The sequence below is a fragment of the Cyrtonyx montezumae genome, unplaced genomic scaffold (assembly GCF_038088225.1).
Source record: "Cyrtonyx montezumae isolate F1298 unplaced genomic scaffold, pur_monq_1.0 scaffold_17, whole genome shotgun sequence".
Taxonomy (NCBI): Eukaryota; Metazoa; Chordata; class Aves; order Galliformes; family Odontophoridae; genus Cyrtonyx; species Cyrtonyx montezumae.
Genome location: NW_027071903.1, coordinates 8824091 through 8841428, shown reverse-complemented (window position 1 = coordinate 8841428; position 17338 = coordinate 8824091). Strand labels below are relative to the sequence as shown.

Here is a 17338-nt window from a genome sequence, read left to right as displayed (position 1 = left end):
GGTGATGAAATAAAGCTGTGGCTGAACAAGATGGTGCCTTCTGATGGAACTTGGGAGGGGAAAACAGCTAAAGATGGTAGCGAGGCGCCTTGGATTTATTAAAATACAGCCTCCCCTCATTACTGCAGCAATCAGTCTGGCTGGGGCACTAGCTCACTGCAGTGACTTTGCTGCCATGACTTGTGAGCATTTCTGTTTCTTAATTGGAACGTTTGCCTGAGAAACAGCTGATCCGCAGAAACGTTTTCTTTTTATGACACTGTATTCTAAATCCATGGAGTTGGTTGGTTGGGTTGTTTCGTTGATTTTTTTTTTTTTGTCCCCGAATGCATTTTAACAAGTAATAAATGTGGGGAGTTAGCAACCCTGACAGGCACGGAGCCGTCAGCCCTGGGCACGCACCACGCCGGGATGCCGGCACGCAGCTCCGGGCGGTCCTTCCACGGGAGCCCGGGGATGGCGGGGCCGGGCCGGGCGGGGCGGGGCCGCGCGGGGCGGGGCGGGGCGGGGCGGGAGGCGCGGGCCGGACGCGGAGCGGCCGCGCGGGGGCAGAGCTCGGCGCCGCGGGGCCGTGCGGGTGCGGAGCGGGGCTCGGCTGTGCGGCCGCGCAGCGTCGCTGGGATGGGGCTCGGATCGGAGCCCGGCGTCGCCTGCGCGCTTCTGGACGGAGGGAGCCCCTCTTCGGCGCAGGGCAGCTGAGCCCGCTCGCCGCTGAGCGGATCGCCGGGACGGGATTCTTTTAATTCCCAGGAACGCCGCTTCCTCCCGCGGAGCGCGGCCGCCGGCCGTGGATGTTACAGTAGCTTCCCCCGGACGCGGGGCAGCCGGGCGGCTTCGGCTGCCGGGGAGGAGCCGGGCCCCGCGGCGTGCGATGGATTGAGGCGCGCCCGCCGCGGCCCCATCGATGCGATGGAAAATCGGGGGCTGCTGTGCACGCTCTGCTCCCTGGTGCTGCACGCGCCGCTGCTGCTCGGCGTCACCGGTGAGTGGGGGCTCGGCCCTCCCGGGGGCTCCGCCGGGGCGCAACGGGGCGGTTGTGGTGCGGCGCGGAGCCCCGGGGCGGGCGGCTGCGGGACGGCGCTCCCGGCCCCGGGGTGTCCCCGGCTGCACCGCGCTGCCCGCGGCGCCCGGAGCCTGCTCCCCGCTAACCGGCCTCGTAACTCTGTGTTCCCCTCCCAGCCACCTTCACCGAAGTTCCCAAAGATGTGACTGTTAGGGAGGGAGACGATATCGAGATGCCTTGCGCTTTCCGAGCCAGCGGATCCACCTCTTATTCCTTGGAAATCCAGTGGTGGTACCTCAAGGAACCGGCCCGAGAACTCGCGCACGAACTGGCCGTCAGCATCCCTGGCAGCAGGAGCAAGGTAACGGGCGGGACGTGGCCGGGGGAGAGCCGGGAGAGAATCGGCGGGCACGGAGACAGCCGGGAGCAGGGGGGAATCCGGTCCCCGGGGAAAGGGGGTGGGGAATTCACTGTAGGAATGTATGGGCAGTGCCATAAGGGCTGTAACTAGAAAACGCTCGGCGTCCGGCTGTGAAACCGGCAGCGAGAGCTCGAGCGAGGCGGCCGGAGGCAGCCGGGGCTGCAGGCGCGGGCAGCGCGCTGAGCCGGGCATCCCCGAGCGCGGAGAGAGCTCCGCCGGCGGCTGCGGGAGCGGCGCGGGGCAGCGCCGTATGTGTATGTGTATGTGTATCCCGGGGTGTGCGCGTACACCTGCTCCTGGAGCTCGGCGAGCTGTTTTCGCGCAGTCGGGTGTAGAAATTAAAATGCATGAAGTAGCGTTAAATCTTGCGCGTCCCCTCCCCCTAGCGAGCCTCCGGGCTCGGGATCAGGAGCCGCTCTGAACGCTCCGCGGCGTTTCCCCGGCGCGGCTGTATCGCCCCCAGCCCGGTACGGGGCCTCGGGGCGGTGCGGTCGGGGCCGGGGCAGCGCTGCGCTCCGGGCTCGGGCACCTCTCGTTTTCCGGCTGCGCTCCAATCGAGATGCGCAGCTATAGGCGCTGAGCTACCGCGGGTGGGGAAAGTACAACTCCGTTGTCAGACTGAGAGGTAAATCACTCGGATTTAAACTGTAGGAAAGCTGCCGGTCGCTTTCTCTATAAATGATGGCGGTGCGCGCGCAGAGCTGCTGGCATCGCTCGAGTTGAGTTGTAGGGCACGTGGCAGGGACGGGCGAAGGGCCGGAGTGCGAGCTGCGGGCTGCGTCCCCCGGGCCGGCGGAGCGTCTCGCAGCGCGGTGCCGGGGGCTGTCCGCGGTGCGTACCGCCGGGACGGCCCGGGCTGTGCCCTCCCCGTGCCACGGCCGGGAACGTCGGATCTGCCCCGTGCTGCGGGACGGGAGGGAGCGGCGCTCCGCGTGCCGCCGGGGCGGGCTCTGACCTCTCCTCTTTTCCGCTTCTCAGGTGGCGAACAAGGACGCGACGAAGATCAGCGTAAGTGCAGCGGGCGCGGTACGCGCTCCGTCCCGCCCCGACCACACCGCCCGGCGTTGCCCGGCCCGGAGCAGCCGCGGGGCGCCGCCGTTCCCTGCGGGGGGAGGTGGGGGAGGGCCGGCGGCCGCCGCCCCAGATCGGGGCCGAGGGGCGGGGGGTTGGGGGAGGAGGGTGCGGGGCGGGGCCGGCGCCGCAGCTGAGGCTCCGGCTCTCTTGCAGACGGTCCGCGTGCAGGGCAACGACATCTCGCACCGACTGCGGCTGTCGGGCGTGCGGCGGCAGGACGAGGGCGTCTACGAGTGCCGCGTGGCGGACTACAGCGACGACGAGACGCAGGAGCACAAGGCTCAGGCGCTGCTGCGCGTCCTGTCCCGCTTCGCACCGCCCGACGTGCAGGCGGCCGAGGCGGTGTCCCACATCCAGAGCGGGACGGCCCCGCGCCGCCACGGCCCCGCAGACAGAGCCACGCCACCGCCCGGGCCCGGCAAGCGCCCGCCGCCGCCCCTCGGAGAGCGGGGACCCTCCGCCGCCGGCGCCGCCTCGGCCTCCCCGCCGCCCGGGCAGGAGCGGGGCCGGGGCCGGGCCGCCATCCTGCGGCAGCAGCACGGCTCAGGTAGGCGCGGGGAGCCGGCGGGACACCGGGGGGGGGGGCCGGGGCGTGGGAGTGGCCGCGTCCTCGCCGTCCTGGATCCGCTGCGGGGTGAGCGCCGGAGGCTGTGGTGTAACAGCGGTGTAACGGTGGCAGCGTGCCCGCCTGGCGGTTCGTGCACAGCGGCCCCGAGCGGTGCGGCTGCCGCTGCCGGCCGTGCGGTGGGGATGGGGCACGGCTGCACCGTTTATGGGCTACGTTGAGCGCTGAAAATAAAATGAAAATGTCACAACCGGCGGTAGAGATGACAGAGTGATAAGAAGCGGTGAGCGAGGTGGCGGAATGTAGGAAAGCGTGTTGTGGGGAATCCCAGATGGAGAGCGGTGCTGCACGGAACGGAGCTGGAGCTGCCTGCGGTGCTGTGCGGGGCTGTGCGGTGCTGTGCGGTGCTGCAGCTGCTCCAGCAAGGCGCGGCGTGTGAGGCTCTCACTTGGGGCAGCAAAGTAAGGTGTAGAGCAGCACCTGCTGTCCTCTGCACTGATGAGCCGACTCCTGTGTTTCTGCTGTAGTTCTCTGTGAAAGCAGTGTCTTTTCACGCTGCTTGAAGCAGGTGCCTTGATGAGTTGTGCTTGAGCTCCCTGACAGTTCCTTCACCCAGATTGGGTGACCGTGTCCCTGATGGGTTGGGGACTAAACTTCAAAACACCTTATATCATCGAACTTCAGAGCTTTCTATTTGTATGGCAAAGTGGCGCTCTGCAGAGCAGCTGTAGGCACAGGAATTAATTTTCCCCTTGAGAAGTGCTGCTTGTGTTTCTGGTCTCTTTTTTCACACTGGCAGAGGGACCATGGGATGAAGGCAGGTGCTGGCTGAGGTGGGGCTGCAGGGCACGGTGCTGTGTGGCTGTGCCCCACATGTGAACACAGCAGCGCGGTGTGCCTGCCTCACATCATGGGCTGAGCTCAGTGACAGATCAGTGCCTGCACGTCCGTGTGTGGTGACTGGATCATCTGATGTAGTTACATTCAGTGCTTGTAAGTCCTTCTGTTGTACGCAGAGATATTTCCTCTGTACTGAAGTGGGCTCAAGCACTGGGTCTGCTGCTGGTGATGAGGAGCACGCTGTTGAAGCCGATGTGGCCCTGGCCACCATGTCCATGATTAATTGGGATCTAATCCTATTCCCATTGCAGCAGAACCCTTCCCAACGTGTTCAGTGCAGCAAAGTAGGGCCTCTCTGTGCTGCATTCCAACGAACACTGATCATGGATGAAATGCTGCTTTTAGGTTTGCCCTTATTGGCTTCAGCAGCAGCCCCAGCTGCCATGTGCAGAAAGGGGATTCTTTGCATTGTCTTGTTGGACTGAAGCATAAACTGATCAGAATAAATGTGTCCATCAACAAGATGCCCTGAATAGCAGAGTGCCACCCGGTGGACCAGGCTGTAACTGGAAAACATGTAGTGTGGGACAAGCACTTGTATTGTATGTACTGTATTTGGGTTAAGAAAAAATAGTGATCAGTATCATCATGGCATGTCAGGGAACAGATCCGAGGTGACAGACTGCCCACCGTGCCAGGATTGTTGCCTACCCAAATAGTGTTCACTGTGCAGATTTAATCTTTTGCTGTAGGGAAGAGGGCTGGTGAGCAGGTGAAGGGCTGCACATGGTGTCTGCAACTTGGAACGCGTTGTTAGTTTGTGGTAAGGGTGAGCTGAGCTGGGTGTCCCTGGAGGAGGAGTGGGCTCATCGCACGTGTGGTGGCAGTGAGGTGGAATGGGACACAGTGACTCCAAATCTAGTAAGCGTGACCAAAGCACTGAATTCAGGAGCCAGACTTTGTTATCTGATAGTGAAATAACAAGTATTTTCTTTTATGCTCCCCTCTGAGAGGCAAGCTAGCTGTATTAGGTCGCTCTGAAAGTAATGCCTCCTATTTATTTCCTCGGAAACTGCAACGGATACAAAGAGCACATTAACACTATTTGATAGAGCCCATTCTCAGCTATGAAACACTGTTGTCCAATGTAGTCACCACCATTAGCTGTGCACTGTCACCAGCAATGAACAGGAGCTGTACCAGTGGAGGTACATTCCACACTGTTGCCGCTTCTGGAATGTACCACCCACCCCTCACAGTGCTCACACCCACTGCGTGGAGCCTGTAGGCATTCAGTAACCATCCCTGCATGTCAGTGGGTGCAGTTCTTTCTGCATGAAGGATTGCAGTGGCACACCTTTGCTTCATCCATGCTCCCATGTCAGACACTGTTCTGTCAGAGTGCCCCTCTGCTGCCATCTGTCACACAGCAACAACGAGTCAAAGAATATTGGTGGGAAGGTTCAGCCCCTGCTGCTGCACCACCACCGCCAGCCTCTGCTGTCGTGGGCCAACATAATAAACCAGGAGGCATTACTTTGGGAGCAGCCCTCGTATGTGCTGCCAGTCGGTCTCCAAAATGAGCACTGTGTATTGGCTGGGGGCAATTTTTAGTTTAACTTCTGAGCAGAATCCAGATCAGATGGTGCAGCTTCCAAATTCCCTTTTGTTTGTTTGATCTCCAGCCACAAAGCTCTATAGTGAAAGCTTTAAATAAAATAAACAAAGATGGGAGTGTGGAAAAAGAGACTGTGCTTCATTATGCTTAGAGTGCTCCAGGAAGGACACAGAGAAACTCACGTGTTATGCAAAGATGAAATGTTCACAGCAAGGAGGAAAATAAGTCTTTGCTGGATGCCTCTCTACCCCCCTCCCCCCCCAAAAAAAAACCTTTCATGTCTGCAGCAGAGGAGACCTCTGGGCTCAGTGCAGAGATGGCAGTGCACCCGACCCCGTTCTGCGGTCCCCGTGTAGGAGCAGCTCCTGGTGCTGCTTGGAACACCCAGCTGAGGTTGGAGACCACATCAGGAGTGCAGGAGTTACTTGGCTGCCCCTGGGGCTGGGAAGCAGCAGGTGCGTTATGTTCTGCTGCAGATGGGAACGCAAAGAAGCACGCTGTTCCTTGTCTGCAAGGAGCTGGGCCTTGTTGGAGGGCTGTGGTTGAGCTGGGGTCAGCTTCACTTGGGTCTAGGGCTCCCTGGGATTCGTCAGAGTGTGTGGCTGTGCCTCGTGGTTGGAGAAGCAGCCAGGGCAGCTCGTGTGTTTGCTGGATGCACTTTGTGTAACGCAGCAAAGAGAAGACTGTTCTGTTGTACCTCCCAGCCCTGTACTGCCTGGGTCTCCCTCACTCCCCTGTGCTTTTTATGAGACCGTATGTGAGCTCACGCTGCTGCTGTTTATAGAGAAATGCAACCTGGGTTGCTCACATTTTCCTTTGGTTTAAATAAAGGAGTAGAACAGAGCGCCATAACGGACTTATCAGGCTGACCTCCTAAATGTCACTGGATAATAAACACACAAAAAGAATTCTCATTAAATACACATCGCTAGCACTTCAATATCTGGGCAAATTAGACTCTTTTGGGGGCAAGTGAGGTCAAATATCTTTGTGTGTGCACAGTATGGAGTAATTCTTGAACTGGACAAAAGCACGAAGTGCAGCAGCATCACCTCATGACATAGGGCAGAGCCGAGCTGTGCTGGGCTGGTTCTGAATGGGGGGAGTGCAGCTCGCCTCCTGGAGGAGTTCCTGCTTGTTCCCCAGAGGGATGGGGCAAACTGCACTGACCTATTCTGTGAAGGCTGCGTGGTGTCCTTGTGGAAATCCGAGGATTGTTTGAACTTCTCTAATGTATTCAAGTTAGAGATGAGAAAATACTAAAGAATGAAATGACTGAGCAGAAGGAAAGGGGCATTCCGAGTCATTGTGATGAGCGTGGCTGCTGTGCCTAAAGCTGCTTCTGACACTGGTACAAGGCAGTGCATTTGTGAGGGAAAAAGTGGAGTTGATATGAAGAAAGCTGCGTGCATCCATGTGTCTTTTTGTGTGAACGAGCAGCATTTCAGATAGGAACATCCCTGTACCGCTGGGTTTCTTAGATAACCTTGGCAAAATGGAGTCCGAGGGTGCAGTGCCAGCAGCAGGCTGTGTAATTGGCAGGAAGGGCAGTAGCTGTTACATCTTCACCACCAGGGGTGCAGCTCTAGCGGTGTATAACCTCACACTTGAGCTGTGCTGTGCATTGTGCAGCTCCCTGATGTTTCAGTGGTGTGCTCAGCAGCCACCGCATAAAGGGACGTCAGGGCAGTCTCAGTGGAACAAGTTTGGAGTAGGCCATCGCTGGCACTGCTCTGTAGTTGGAAGGCCACCAAGGCAGGAGCTGCATCTCACAGTGGTCCCATGAAGGTGACATTTCGGGATCTGATGGGACTACTAGCAGTGAGAGGGGTTTGACTGAGCTTGCTAAAGCAGAGGGAGTGCTGGCAGGTTTGCTGCTGCTGTTTATTTTGTCTTTTTTAAAATTAGATAATGGCAGAGCAGTGCCCTTTGTCAATAATAAATAGTTCAAGTAGGTTTGCATTGGAAAAAACAGAGTTGTCAGTGGAATGGTGTTATTTGTCACAACAGCGGTTAACAACCGAGTATTTTATATTGCCAGGCTGTTATCAGCTGGGAGGCAATTTTATTAGCTGGAAAGCAGCAGTTTGGCAGGGCAGCAGCTGTGCTCCACGGAGAAGTCAGTGTGAGTGCTGAGCGGGTGGGGATGACGAGCTGCCGGGACGTGGCACAGCACTGCTGGGAGCTGCAGTGTCACACAGCCGGGGCGGATGGCTTCAGCGTGGGGCTGAGCGGTCTGGGACGCCCCTGACAGATGTCGTCTTCTGTCTGCTGTTTCATTGCCTGTTGTTCACACCTGCAGCTCCCCTCCTATTTGTACTAATTAATGCAGTTTAAAATCACATTTATCACCCAAATCCCTTTCAGGCCCAGAGCTCGGGAGCTTACACACAGGAAGGCCCCAGAAGAATATCCCCCATCCACAGCTGTTCCCCTGCTGGCTTAGGCTGGGAAGTTGTACCTCCCTGAGGCCCAGGGCATGGCAGTACCTTCACTGAGCTGCAGGCTGGCAGTCAGCAAGGCTGGAAGGGCTGTGCAGCTGTGAGGACACCCACAGTGCTCCCACTGGTGTCCAGCAAAAAGCCCATCCCACAGTAAAGTGACGGGCTCTGCTTTTTTCAGGTACGTGCTCTCGACACACAGTATTTTGCTTCGCATCATCATGTTCTCTGCTAATGCGTTTAGCTCTGTTCTTTAAGCACAAACCAGATAGGGTTATTTTTCGGTTAATAATAATAAAAATCCTTAGGTAATCTGCACTTGAATGTGCTTGGCTTTACCCATTCTGATTGGAATGATAATTACAACTACATTGGCAGCTTGCTGCTAGCCCTGGTCAACTCAAAAATACTCCACCACCAGTGAAGTGAGAACTAGTGCGTCTTGCTTCTTATCTCGGTTACAAATATTTACAGCTTGTGTTACATCCACAGAATGTGAAATACATGTTTCCATCCAGAGTGACTTCTATTGCAAGTCTTAAAGTGCTGTCCTTCAGAATTCTGTGGCCACATTATTATTTAGCTTGCGTGCTTTAGGTGATGTGGCTTTTTGCTTCTCCTACTTACAGTGAAAAACCCGAGAATACGGCCCAGGCTTAAAGCTCAGTAGCTGGAACCTCAACCCCAGCACTCGTAATCAGCCTCGTGATTTGAGCAATTTGAGCTGTGGTTTTGCTGTTGCATCAGTGTGTGGTGGAATTGCTCACACAGTAGTGCTGAAGAAGGATGCACAGGGCTGGATGCGGATGTACCGCTGAGCTACCACTGATGTAGATAGTTATTTTTCTGTATGTTTTAGCTCAAAATTCATTTTTCATCCAATCACATTACAAAGAATTTTGTATCCCATTACTCAAGTGCCAGGGAGTAAATTAATGGTGCTCAGTTTTGTTAAGTTAGTATTAGATCATGGAGGTGCAGAGAATTCTGGAGTGAAACAAATTTCACAGTTGCATGTTTCAGGTCTCATTAATCAGATATTTGGTGTCTTTACTTCCCACTGAGCAGAGATCGCAGATACCAAGGCAGAAATCTGTTTATAGGAATGTGCTACAAAGTAGAGAGCAGCTGCGTGTCTCGAGAGGAAAACTACTGGCTTATTTACATTCAGACCAATATAAAGGATTTTGGCTGTATAGTCTGTATCGAATGAACGCCTCTTTCTCAGTATTCAGGACACGTTCCTCTCCTACCCTGGCACAGTCCATAGCAGTTTCCTTTTGGAGTTTGTTATAAATCAGCACAGGTGTTTTCTTGAAGCTTTTCCTTAAGTTCTCCAGGAGAGGATGCTTGTCTGGCTGTCTCCAGTTGGGGACGTGGTGCCACAATACCTGGCCCAGCTGCTGCTCCATCAGTGCTGTGTGCCACCTCTGCTCCTTACAATGGCTCGTGTGCTTCAGAAGCACCAGTAAGACTGGCTGCTCTGCGGGTCTTTGGCCACTGCAAAGGGGAAGTGGGTGTGCTGAGGGAAAGGTGCCAGCTCTTCCCCGCAGTCCATGTCCCTGCTTGTAACTTCAGTGGAAGATGAGTTTTTACCTACTGACAAACATATGTTTTTCTGGCAGTCTAAGAAGCAGAAGTATTTCTTGCTCACTACTTGGTCTGCACTTCCACATTCATCACATCCACAACTGGAGCCAGGCCTCTGTTTGTTAGTGGCCTTAATGAGGTTCCATGGAAATGAGCTCTAATGTGGTCAGAAATGCACTTCAGTAATTGAAGTGCTGTGAGCAGTGCAGACCCAGCTCCTGTCCCACAGACGGTGGCAGGGCAGCTTCCCACAAAGCACTGCAGGACTTCAGAAAAGCAGAACTGCAGAAGAAATGGCTTTCTTGAATTTCCTATCAGAACCAAACTTTTCTTTCTGCATCATTTCCTTGCATTTCAACGCTCTTCTCCCTGCGCTCTGATTTTCGTTTTCTATCTTGTCTGTAGCTGTGTGATGTGACATTTTTCATAGGACTGTTAAAGCAGGGGCTTCAAGAGGGCTTAAGCATGTCAGCCAGAGCTCCCAGGTGGCTGCGAGATGCTGCTTCACAAGAACAGGATTCCCCAGGGCTCCGTAACAGTGCTGCAGAGTGCAGCAGCCCAACACCGTCCCTGACCCCGCGCCGCGGATTGCCGCTAAAACACCAAAGTCCTGTCCTGTGTGGGCTGTTCTCGGTGTAACAAGAACTGAGAAATTTAAGAACCATACTGCTATGAAGGATTGCTACGGAAATATCCTTACTTATTTTTCTACCAGTGCTGGAATGGGCATTGTGCTGCAGTCTCTTTATTGAGCCTGTGCTGCGGTGCCTCCACAGTCAGTCCCGGTAGCTCAGTTGGCAGGTGACGGATCCGGGTACAGGTAAGTGTCACACTGTGCTCATCTCACCAGGGCTGTATGCTCCAGATGAGAATACCAACCTTACTGAAGTACCTAAGCCTGGTGACTTCGCAAAGTTAGGAGTAGCTGTCGGTTACATTTGTTACAGGATATTTTGGCAACTCGGTTCTAAGCAGAGGTCTGTGCGCAGTAGTGGATGTCAAAAGAGGAGGCAGGCAAATGGTGAAACTGGTGTGATGGAAAAGATCTGAAAGGCTGGCACGGCTGGGAGGCAGGGCAGCAAGGTGTAGTGTGTGTCATGCCACGGGATGTCAGAGTGCAGGGCGGGACGATGGGCTCATAAGATGGAGTCTCAAACCGCGCAGTGATTCTGATGTGGTGTTGCTTATTATCCCTTCAGTTCAGGAAATGTGTAGCGCCCTTAATAATGGTGTCTTTTTAATTAAAAACTTCTAAGTAGCTCTTAGATCTCAAGTTTGGTAAATTCAATTCAGTGGAAGTGCTCCAAGTTTATGTCGGTGAGAGAATGTGTTGCACCCAGGAGGCTGCTGCCTGTAATGACCCCTGACTGACAGCCCATAGAAAACTCCTATTTTTTCTGCAGAAGCAGGACAGAAGGGGCAGCTTCTCAAAGAATTTCTCTCAAGCACAGTTGGAAGTTTCTGGACTGAGAGAGTAAATCAATCTTTATGGTCTGTTCGGTCTCTGACCTCTTAATGAAATGGCAGGCCTGAGAGTTTTCATTGAACACCGGTGTGAGGATGCGGGCTGTTCCTGCGGGGACCGGCCTGAGTCCTACGTGTGCAGCCAAGCTTCAGGGGCTACATCACAGCTGAAGGCAAACAGCCCTTTCAGCTCTATATTAAACGTGCCCCTGCATCTTGCCACCATCTCAGAAAGAAATACCAAGGGTCTGCTCGGATTCTAGGAAGAAAAATAGGGAACAGCTGGAAAATGTTTTGGCTGTTGGTTAAATGTGGCTAGTAGAAGAATCATTCCATTTGTAATGCACGTCACAAGGCAGCTGGTTAATTAATGGTTGTTTTCAATTGGATGAACTGCTTTAAGTCAAACTTTGATGAATGCTCACACAAAACAAATTATTAAATAGAAAACTACAGTAAGATGTTATTATGTTGTAAATCCAAAAGAAGGATGAGTGATGCCAAGGAGCAATTCACCATCCACGAACAGAACAATTTGTTATTGTTCTCCTTAGTGGTAACTCTCCCTTTAAGCCATGTGCATATAAATAATTTAAAAGCAAAACTGTAAATCTGTATAGTAATAAATAAGCCCACAGAAGGAAGAAAAACCCACTATCACATCAATATTCAAAACATAAACTAAATATTTTCTAAGTGCTCATACCTTGGAAATAACTGTATTCCTGTTCTGAAGGCTGGAGAATAGCTCTCTGTTCTGAAATCTGGGTCAGATCTCATGTCCAGACCCCGGTGATCAAGACCACATTCTGTTTATTTACATCTGCAAACACAGCAATGTATTTAACTGAAGTCAAAACTTCCACAGAGGCACGGAAAGCAGAACTGAGGGCATGAAGTCCAGCTTGTTTGTACGCAGTGCTAACGAGAATGATAGTGGTTTGTGTTAACTACACGGGGAGAAATTAATGCCAACTCTCCTTGTGTTCACAGCAGAAGAGTTCTGCGGTTCTGTGTGTCTGCTTTTGCTGCCCGATGTATTACAGCAGAATAAGACTGAACTGGTATGGGAAAAAAGCAAAACTTGTTGGTGTTCAGTAAGTGTTTTAAAACAACTTGTAAACTGCAGTGTGACTGCAGTTCTGTTTGCTGAAAAAAACAAGTTCAGCTTTGGCATAGAGAAAGGGGTCCTTACGGCACTTATATCTGGGCCAGCACTGACAGGCAGAGCGTCACTGCAGTGCACAGGTGCAGAGCTGGTGGGAATTCAGTGCCTGTGAGTGCAGCTGCTGGGGATGCTGGCTTCTGCCAGGCTGCCCTCACTGTCCCTGGGCACAGGGGTAGCACTCGGGGACCAACCTGGGCGAGCACTCTTGCAGCTGTGCCGTGGCCCAGAGGTGAGCTTGGAAATGGAGATGTGTTGGCTGCAGTTATGGGTCTGTTGTGTCAGTGAATAATCTTTAAATAAGCACTCTGTCTTCAGATGTCCTGTGATGTGTCAGGCTCAAAAACAAGCTGGGCCTTCACCTTCATCCCTCTCCAGTCAGTTTCCTGTACGTGATGTAGGCAGGCTTGTTTGCAAGGTGCTAAAACTGTAGAATACATCAGTGAATTGACTGTATGTTTCTAAGGAAAAAAGATGAGGCTGAACAGCATTCATGTACGTGTGAATGAACACACAGTGTGTGCGGCTGTGTCCACGCAGATGTGATCTGTGCTTGGAGATGCTGTGTTAGTGGGCTGTGGGGGGCTGCCAGGCCTTGCGAGGTTCTTGCTGAAGCTGAGAGCTCAGATCCTGCTCTGAAGAGCACACCACTAGAGCCACGTGCCCTGCAAAACAGCAGCTGCAGCTGGTGTCACCGGGACATCGCTTTGTCTTGGGGTTGTGTTGGTACATGCCCAGTTTGTTGGGTCTGCTGCTCTGCACTGGTGATAGGATGGCACCTGGAGCAGAGGGAAGTGCAGTCCCGGTGTGCAAGGCTCAGCAGTAGCTGGTGTGCACACTGCCAGCCTTCAGGTGGGTGCTTGCTGTGTATTCCTGAGGTGATGTCCTGCTGCCAGAAGTCTGCCAGCTGCTGCCCACAGCAGGTCTGAAACTGAGAGATGGAGCATTGCAGTGCTGCAAATGTGGAGACGTATTTAAATACAGCACCAAGAAAACTCCTGATGTGTTTCCCCTTCACTTCTAAAGAGTCCGGAGATGTCTGAAGAGGTTTGTTACTTATTTTTCAGCTTCTGCTGCTTCAGTGAACGTTCTGTTTGCAGCACAGGACATGAAACACGCTGGGAAGGCTCACACCTGTTGGTAGCAGCCCCCATCCCTGCAGCAGTGTTGTGAGGGCTCAGTGCTGGGATGCACTCACGCCATCCTGCTGCAGGAAGGGGCTGCTTACCCTGCTCGCCTCTGCAGGGCACAACCTCCCTGAGCTCAGCTCCTCGGGGCTGGGCTCTGTGACAGTGAGGGCAAATCCTGAGCAGTGGTGGTGTAGGGGCTGGTGGTGGTCTGTCCCAGTGCTGCCCAGGAACGTGAGCTGCAGCAGCTGCTGTGCTCCTGCACGCCTTCCTGTTTTTCTACAGCAATTTACTAGGTGCTTCAGCTACCTGAGTTGGTTTGCGTGTGTTAATGATTTTCAGCTTTAAAAAGAAAAACCCTGTATTCATCTTAATAACCTGCTGTTGCCAAGTAGGCAGCCCTTTGCCACATGTGTCTGCATGCAAGGATTTAATTAAAACCTTAATAACTAAATAATCTCTACACAGTCTGGGTGTCTACGAGCTAGCACACTACGGGGACAATTCGAGTTCCTCAGTTGCACAGCACATTACAATGAGCTGCTTTTTATATTGGATAATAATACTCTAGCTTTGCTGGTGCAGCACATACGTATATGAGGCAGCCTGAGCAGTGAGTGAGCTCGAGCAGTGGTGTCCTTTGGGAACTTTCTGAGGTATTTCCTTTGGTCGTGCCACAGCTGAGGCTTGTGACTCCTCAAGGCCAAGACTAAGGTACGTGAGGTGTTTGTGCTGGGGCGCCTGAAGTGAGTTTCCTAAATAGAAGTGGCCTCGTTCCTTTTCCAAGGATACTGAGCACTTAATGCCTTGAAGCTGCTGCTCGTTGGGATGTTCTTCTGCACTCACTTTTCTGGGCAGCTCTCTGTGCCTCAGGCACTGGGCATCTGGTGCTCAGCCTGCAGCCACAGTGGTACAAAGGAAATTCCTCTCTCTTTGGCACAGATAACTAGCAAATAAAGAAACAGAGGGAGTATCTTTAGTGTGAGCAGAAAGGAGGCAGGTGCAGCCTGTGCAGCTGCAGCATGGGCTCTGGTGGCATTTCTTGGTGTGAGCAAAGGCACGGGTGCCTGCTGGTCCCCTGCCCTGCCCCGGCACGTGAGGAGCTTACCCTGTGCTGCTGACCTCATAGGAGCAGTCCTGCAGCTGGGACAAAGTGACTGAGGGATGTGTCCCACATCTGACCTCTGTTTTGCTGTAGCTCCGGCACACATTTTTAATTTAAAATTCTGCTCTTTCCTATCAAAGGTAAAGAAGATGTCAAGGTCTCACTGTTCCCATTCCAAATGAAATGGGTTCGTGTCCTGTTAATCAAGGAGTACGGCTGCAGCATTTGTCATTTCCCTTTAAATAATGGGTGGTTGATACCTGTCATTTCCCAAGAAACTATATACCAGATTAAGGTGTATTTATAGCAATCTCAATTGCTGGTAAGTTGGCTGCAGCCAAGTTTAGGCACACCATTAGTGATGCATAATGAAATGACCTAAGTGGAGTTAGATTTGGGAGGGGGGGAAGAGAAAGCTATTAGAGTTGGATAGCTTGAGGATGCTGTTTTACTATTAAAATTAAGCTTCTGACCCCTGGCTCTGACGTGATAAAAATAAATCTTCCTGTATTTCTCTTCTGCGTTTAATCTTCTATATTGGAAAAGATAAAAAATAAAATCTCCTTCCCTTCTCTTTTTCTAGGCACAGGACCTATTTATGCTACGGACCCACTCCTATATATGTTCCTGTTAATACTGCATAAGCTTGTACATTTATTAGTAAACCACTGATGGACAACTTCCTCCTCTACTTGTCAGCCAAACAAAAGGACCCTACTGAAAAACAGGACAAGGCCCCGAAAAACATTACCCACCGTTGGAAGGATGGACAGAGAGAGACTGAAAGAAGCATGAGAAATTCTACGCGAGGGGAAAAACTTATTTTTGGGGATGTCACAGAAGGTAAACCACAAAAAATAACGCATCCAGTTTCCAGCCTCTATGGTGTGAAGCCCTGCTCTGTGCACGGCACCTGCGGTTTCTCTATTTTAATGTAATATCTTTCTTTTCTAAACCTTTCCTCTGACTCTTCAGACTCTTCATTTTGCACGAACTGTTGAGCAGTTATCTTTATGACAGTATGTAAAGATGCTGGGTCAAAGCCCTTCCTAAGAAAGGAAATATTTTTAGTAGATTGTGTTTAGTTTTTCTGAATTTCCTTTTTCTTTTCTTTTTTTTCTTTTTTTTTTTATTAAATTATTTCTTCTGGAGACATTTTAATTGAAAATGTACATCTTACCATAATTAATAGTCGCTGTCAATAATATTTATTTTTAAATGAAGATTGGAAACAAGGTAAGACATTTGTTTATAAACTGTATTGTATATTGCTGAATAACAGTTGAATAAAAAGATTTTGAAATAAAGTTTCTACAGCCGTGTGTGACTTTCCAGCGTTCAGAAGGAGGATGTGCGGCCGTGCCCCCGTCCCTAAGCCATCACAGCTCAGGAGAGGAGGAGGGCTGCAGGACAGATGAGGTGCGCTGTCCTCATGCAGCCCGGTGCCAGCAGCTGGTGGCCCTGTGCTGCGTGGTGCTTCCAAGGTAAGCAAGTGCTGCTGGGGCTGTGTCACATCCAAACTTTGTTCCACTGTGGGTTTAAAGTGTAGTCAGTTTTTTTAAGATTACATAATTGTATCTTTTGTCTAACCAAGAGTTTCCTCTAATGAAGCAGGATGCCTTCCCACAGTAAACAGAGAGGTTAATTGCTGTTTTTATTCAGGATGCCTGTTGTTTTGTGTTTGGTTTTGTTTCTTCTAAATGAGATAACAGGGTAACTTGGCAAGGAATCACAGCTTTCTTTAGCTGAATTTATTGTAGCACTCCGAGATCTCCTGTGTCTGACTGTGATTCTTATCCTTCCATTTATGTGGCATTCTAGAAAGGACCTTAATTGTAGAAATGGTAAAGTGACAGTGACAGTGCCAGCAGGAGTCTGGCAGCAGAAGCTGTGGAACAAAAGCAGGACGTGCTGGCTGCCTCAGCTCCTGCTCTCTTCTAGGAGAGGGTAGGAAGCAGGTTTCAGCTTCTCAGGTGGTCAGCATTTGCTTTTCCTTGCACTGCCAGTCACAGTGAGGGACTTGTGCTGCCCACAGCTCACTCAGCATGACACCAGAACATGTCTGCGTCCCCTGTGCATTACTGCACTGTCATAAGGAGAAGCCCTGTGCGCTGGGGCAAACAGCACGGGGAGCTGCAGGTGATCAGTTTGTTATAAGAATTTTCATCCTCTTAATTCCTGTTGTATCTTCTGGATTGGGGAATAATCCATCATCATCTCACCAAAAGCAGAAGTGCTCTACAGAAGGACGTGGGGGAGATGGCTGCTGCAAGCCAGGGGTGCCCGTGGGGGATGCTGCTGAGCTCCATCCTCCCCGTGCTGCAGGGCAGGGCGAGCGCTCTGCAACGCGGAAGGACAGGTACAAAAAGAGGCTGGAGTGCTGCTCCCTGCCCAAATTAACTCTGGCATTTAATTCTTGTCTGGAAACTTGTTCAAGGACAACTGCTGAAGGCAGGGCTCTGTGTGGAGCCCGCGATGTCACGGCAGCACTGATGCTTTGAGTAATGGCTGGTGATGGAAGGGAAACCTGCCCAGGTTTGAACTGTGCGTCCTGGTGAGCTCATCACTGCTGCTTTCTCTAAGGGCAGTAAGTAGTTCTCAGTGACCTGTCTACTTTCTCAGAGAAAGAACACAAACAAATTTTTACATAAGAGGATGAAACACATCTGTCTAAATTTATCTGAAACGTGAAGTAGCAGAGCCTGTCTGGGAAGGAACAGCGATACCTTTATTCATTCTGACTGTACCTCTGCCTGGTCTGTTGGTAATGAGGAGACCGCTTCACCCTGATATTTCTGTTTCATCACTAACAGGCTGTGTTATTTCTTGAATTGCACTCTGCATGCTTTGCAGAAAACGTGGGAGGAAATGCATTATCTTGCATTTGTCATTCCCCTCATAGTGCAGGCTGTTACCTGTGGAGGC

The 17338-nt window shown here is 52.0% G+C and overlaps 1 protein-coding gene across 1 annotated transcript; it reads left to right on the top strand.

The window, feature by feature from the left end:
* Positions 1–734: 734 nt before the first annotated feature.
* On the top strand, positions 735–15418 carry VSTM2B (V-set and transmembrane domain containing 2B). Its single transcript, XM_065733218.1, has 5 exons — positions 735–982; positions 1180–1364; positions 2403–2432; positions 2652–3045; positions 14997–15418. The coding sequence occupies exons 1-5, from the start codon at positions 910–912 to the stop codon at positions 15083–15085; spliced, it is 771 nt and encodes a 256-aa protein (XP_065589290.1). The 5' UTR covers positions 735–909; the 3' UTR covers positions 15086–15418.
* Positions 15419–17338: the final 1920 nt, after the last annotated feature.

Coding starts and splice junctions, on each gene's coding strand:
- VSTM2B (XM_065733218.1), top strand. CDS start 910: ATGGAAAATCGGGGGCTGCTGTGCACGCTCTGCTCCCTGGTGCTGCAC. Junction 983..1,179: donor GCTGCTGCTCGGCGTCACCG/GTGAGTGGGGGC, acceptor TTCCCCTCCCAG/CCACCTTCACCGAAGTTCCC. Junction 3,046..14,996: donor GCGGCAGCAGCACGGCTCAG/GTAGGCGCGGGG, acceptor CTCTTTTTCTAG/GCACAGGACCTATTTATGCT.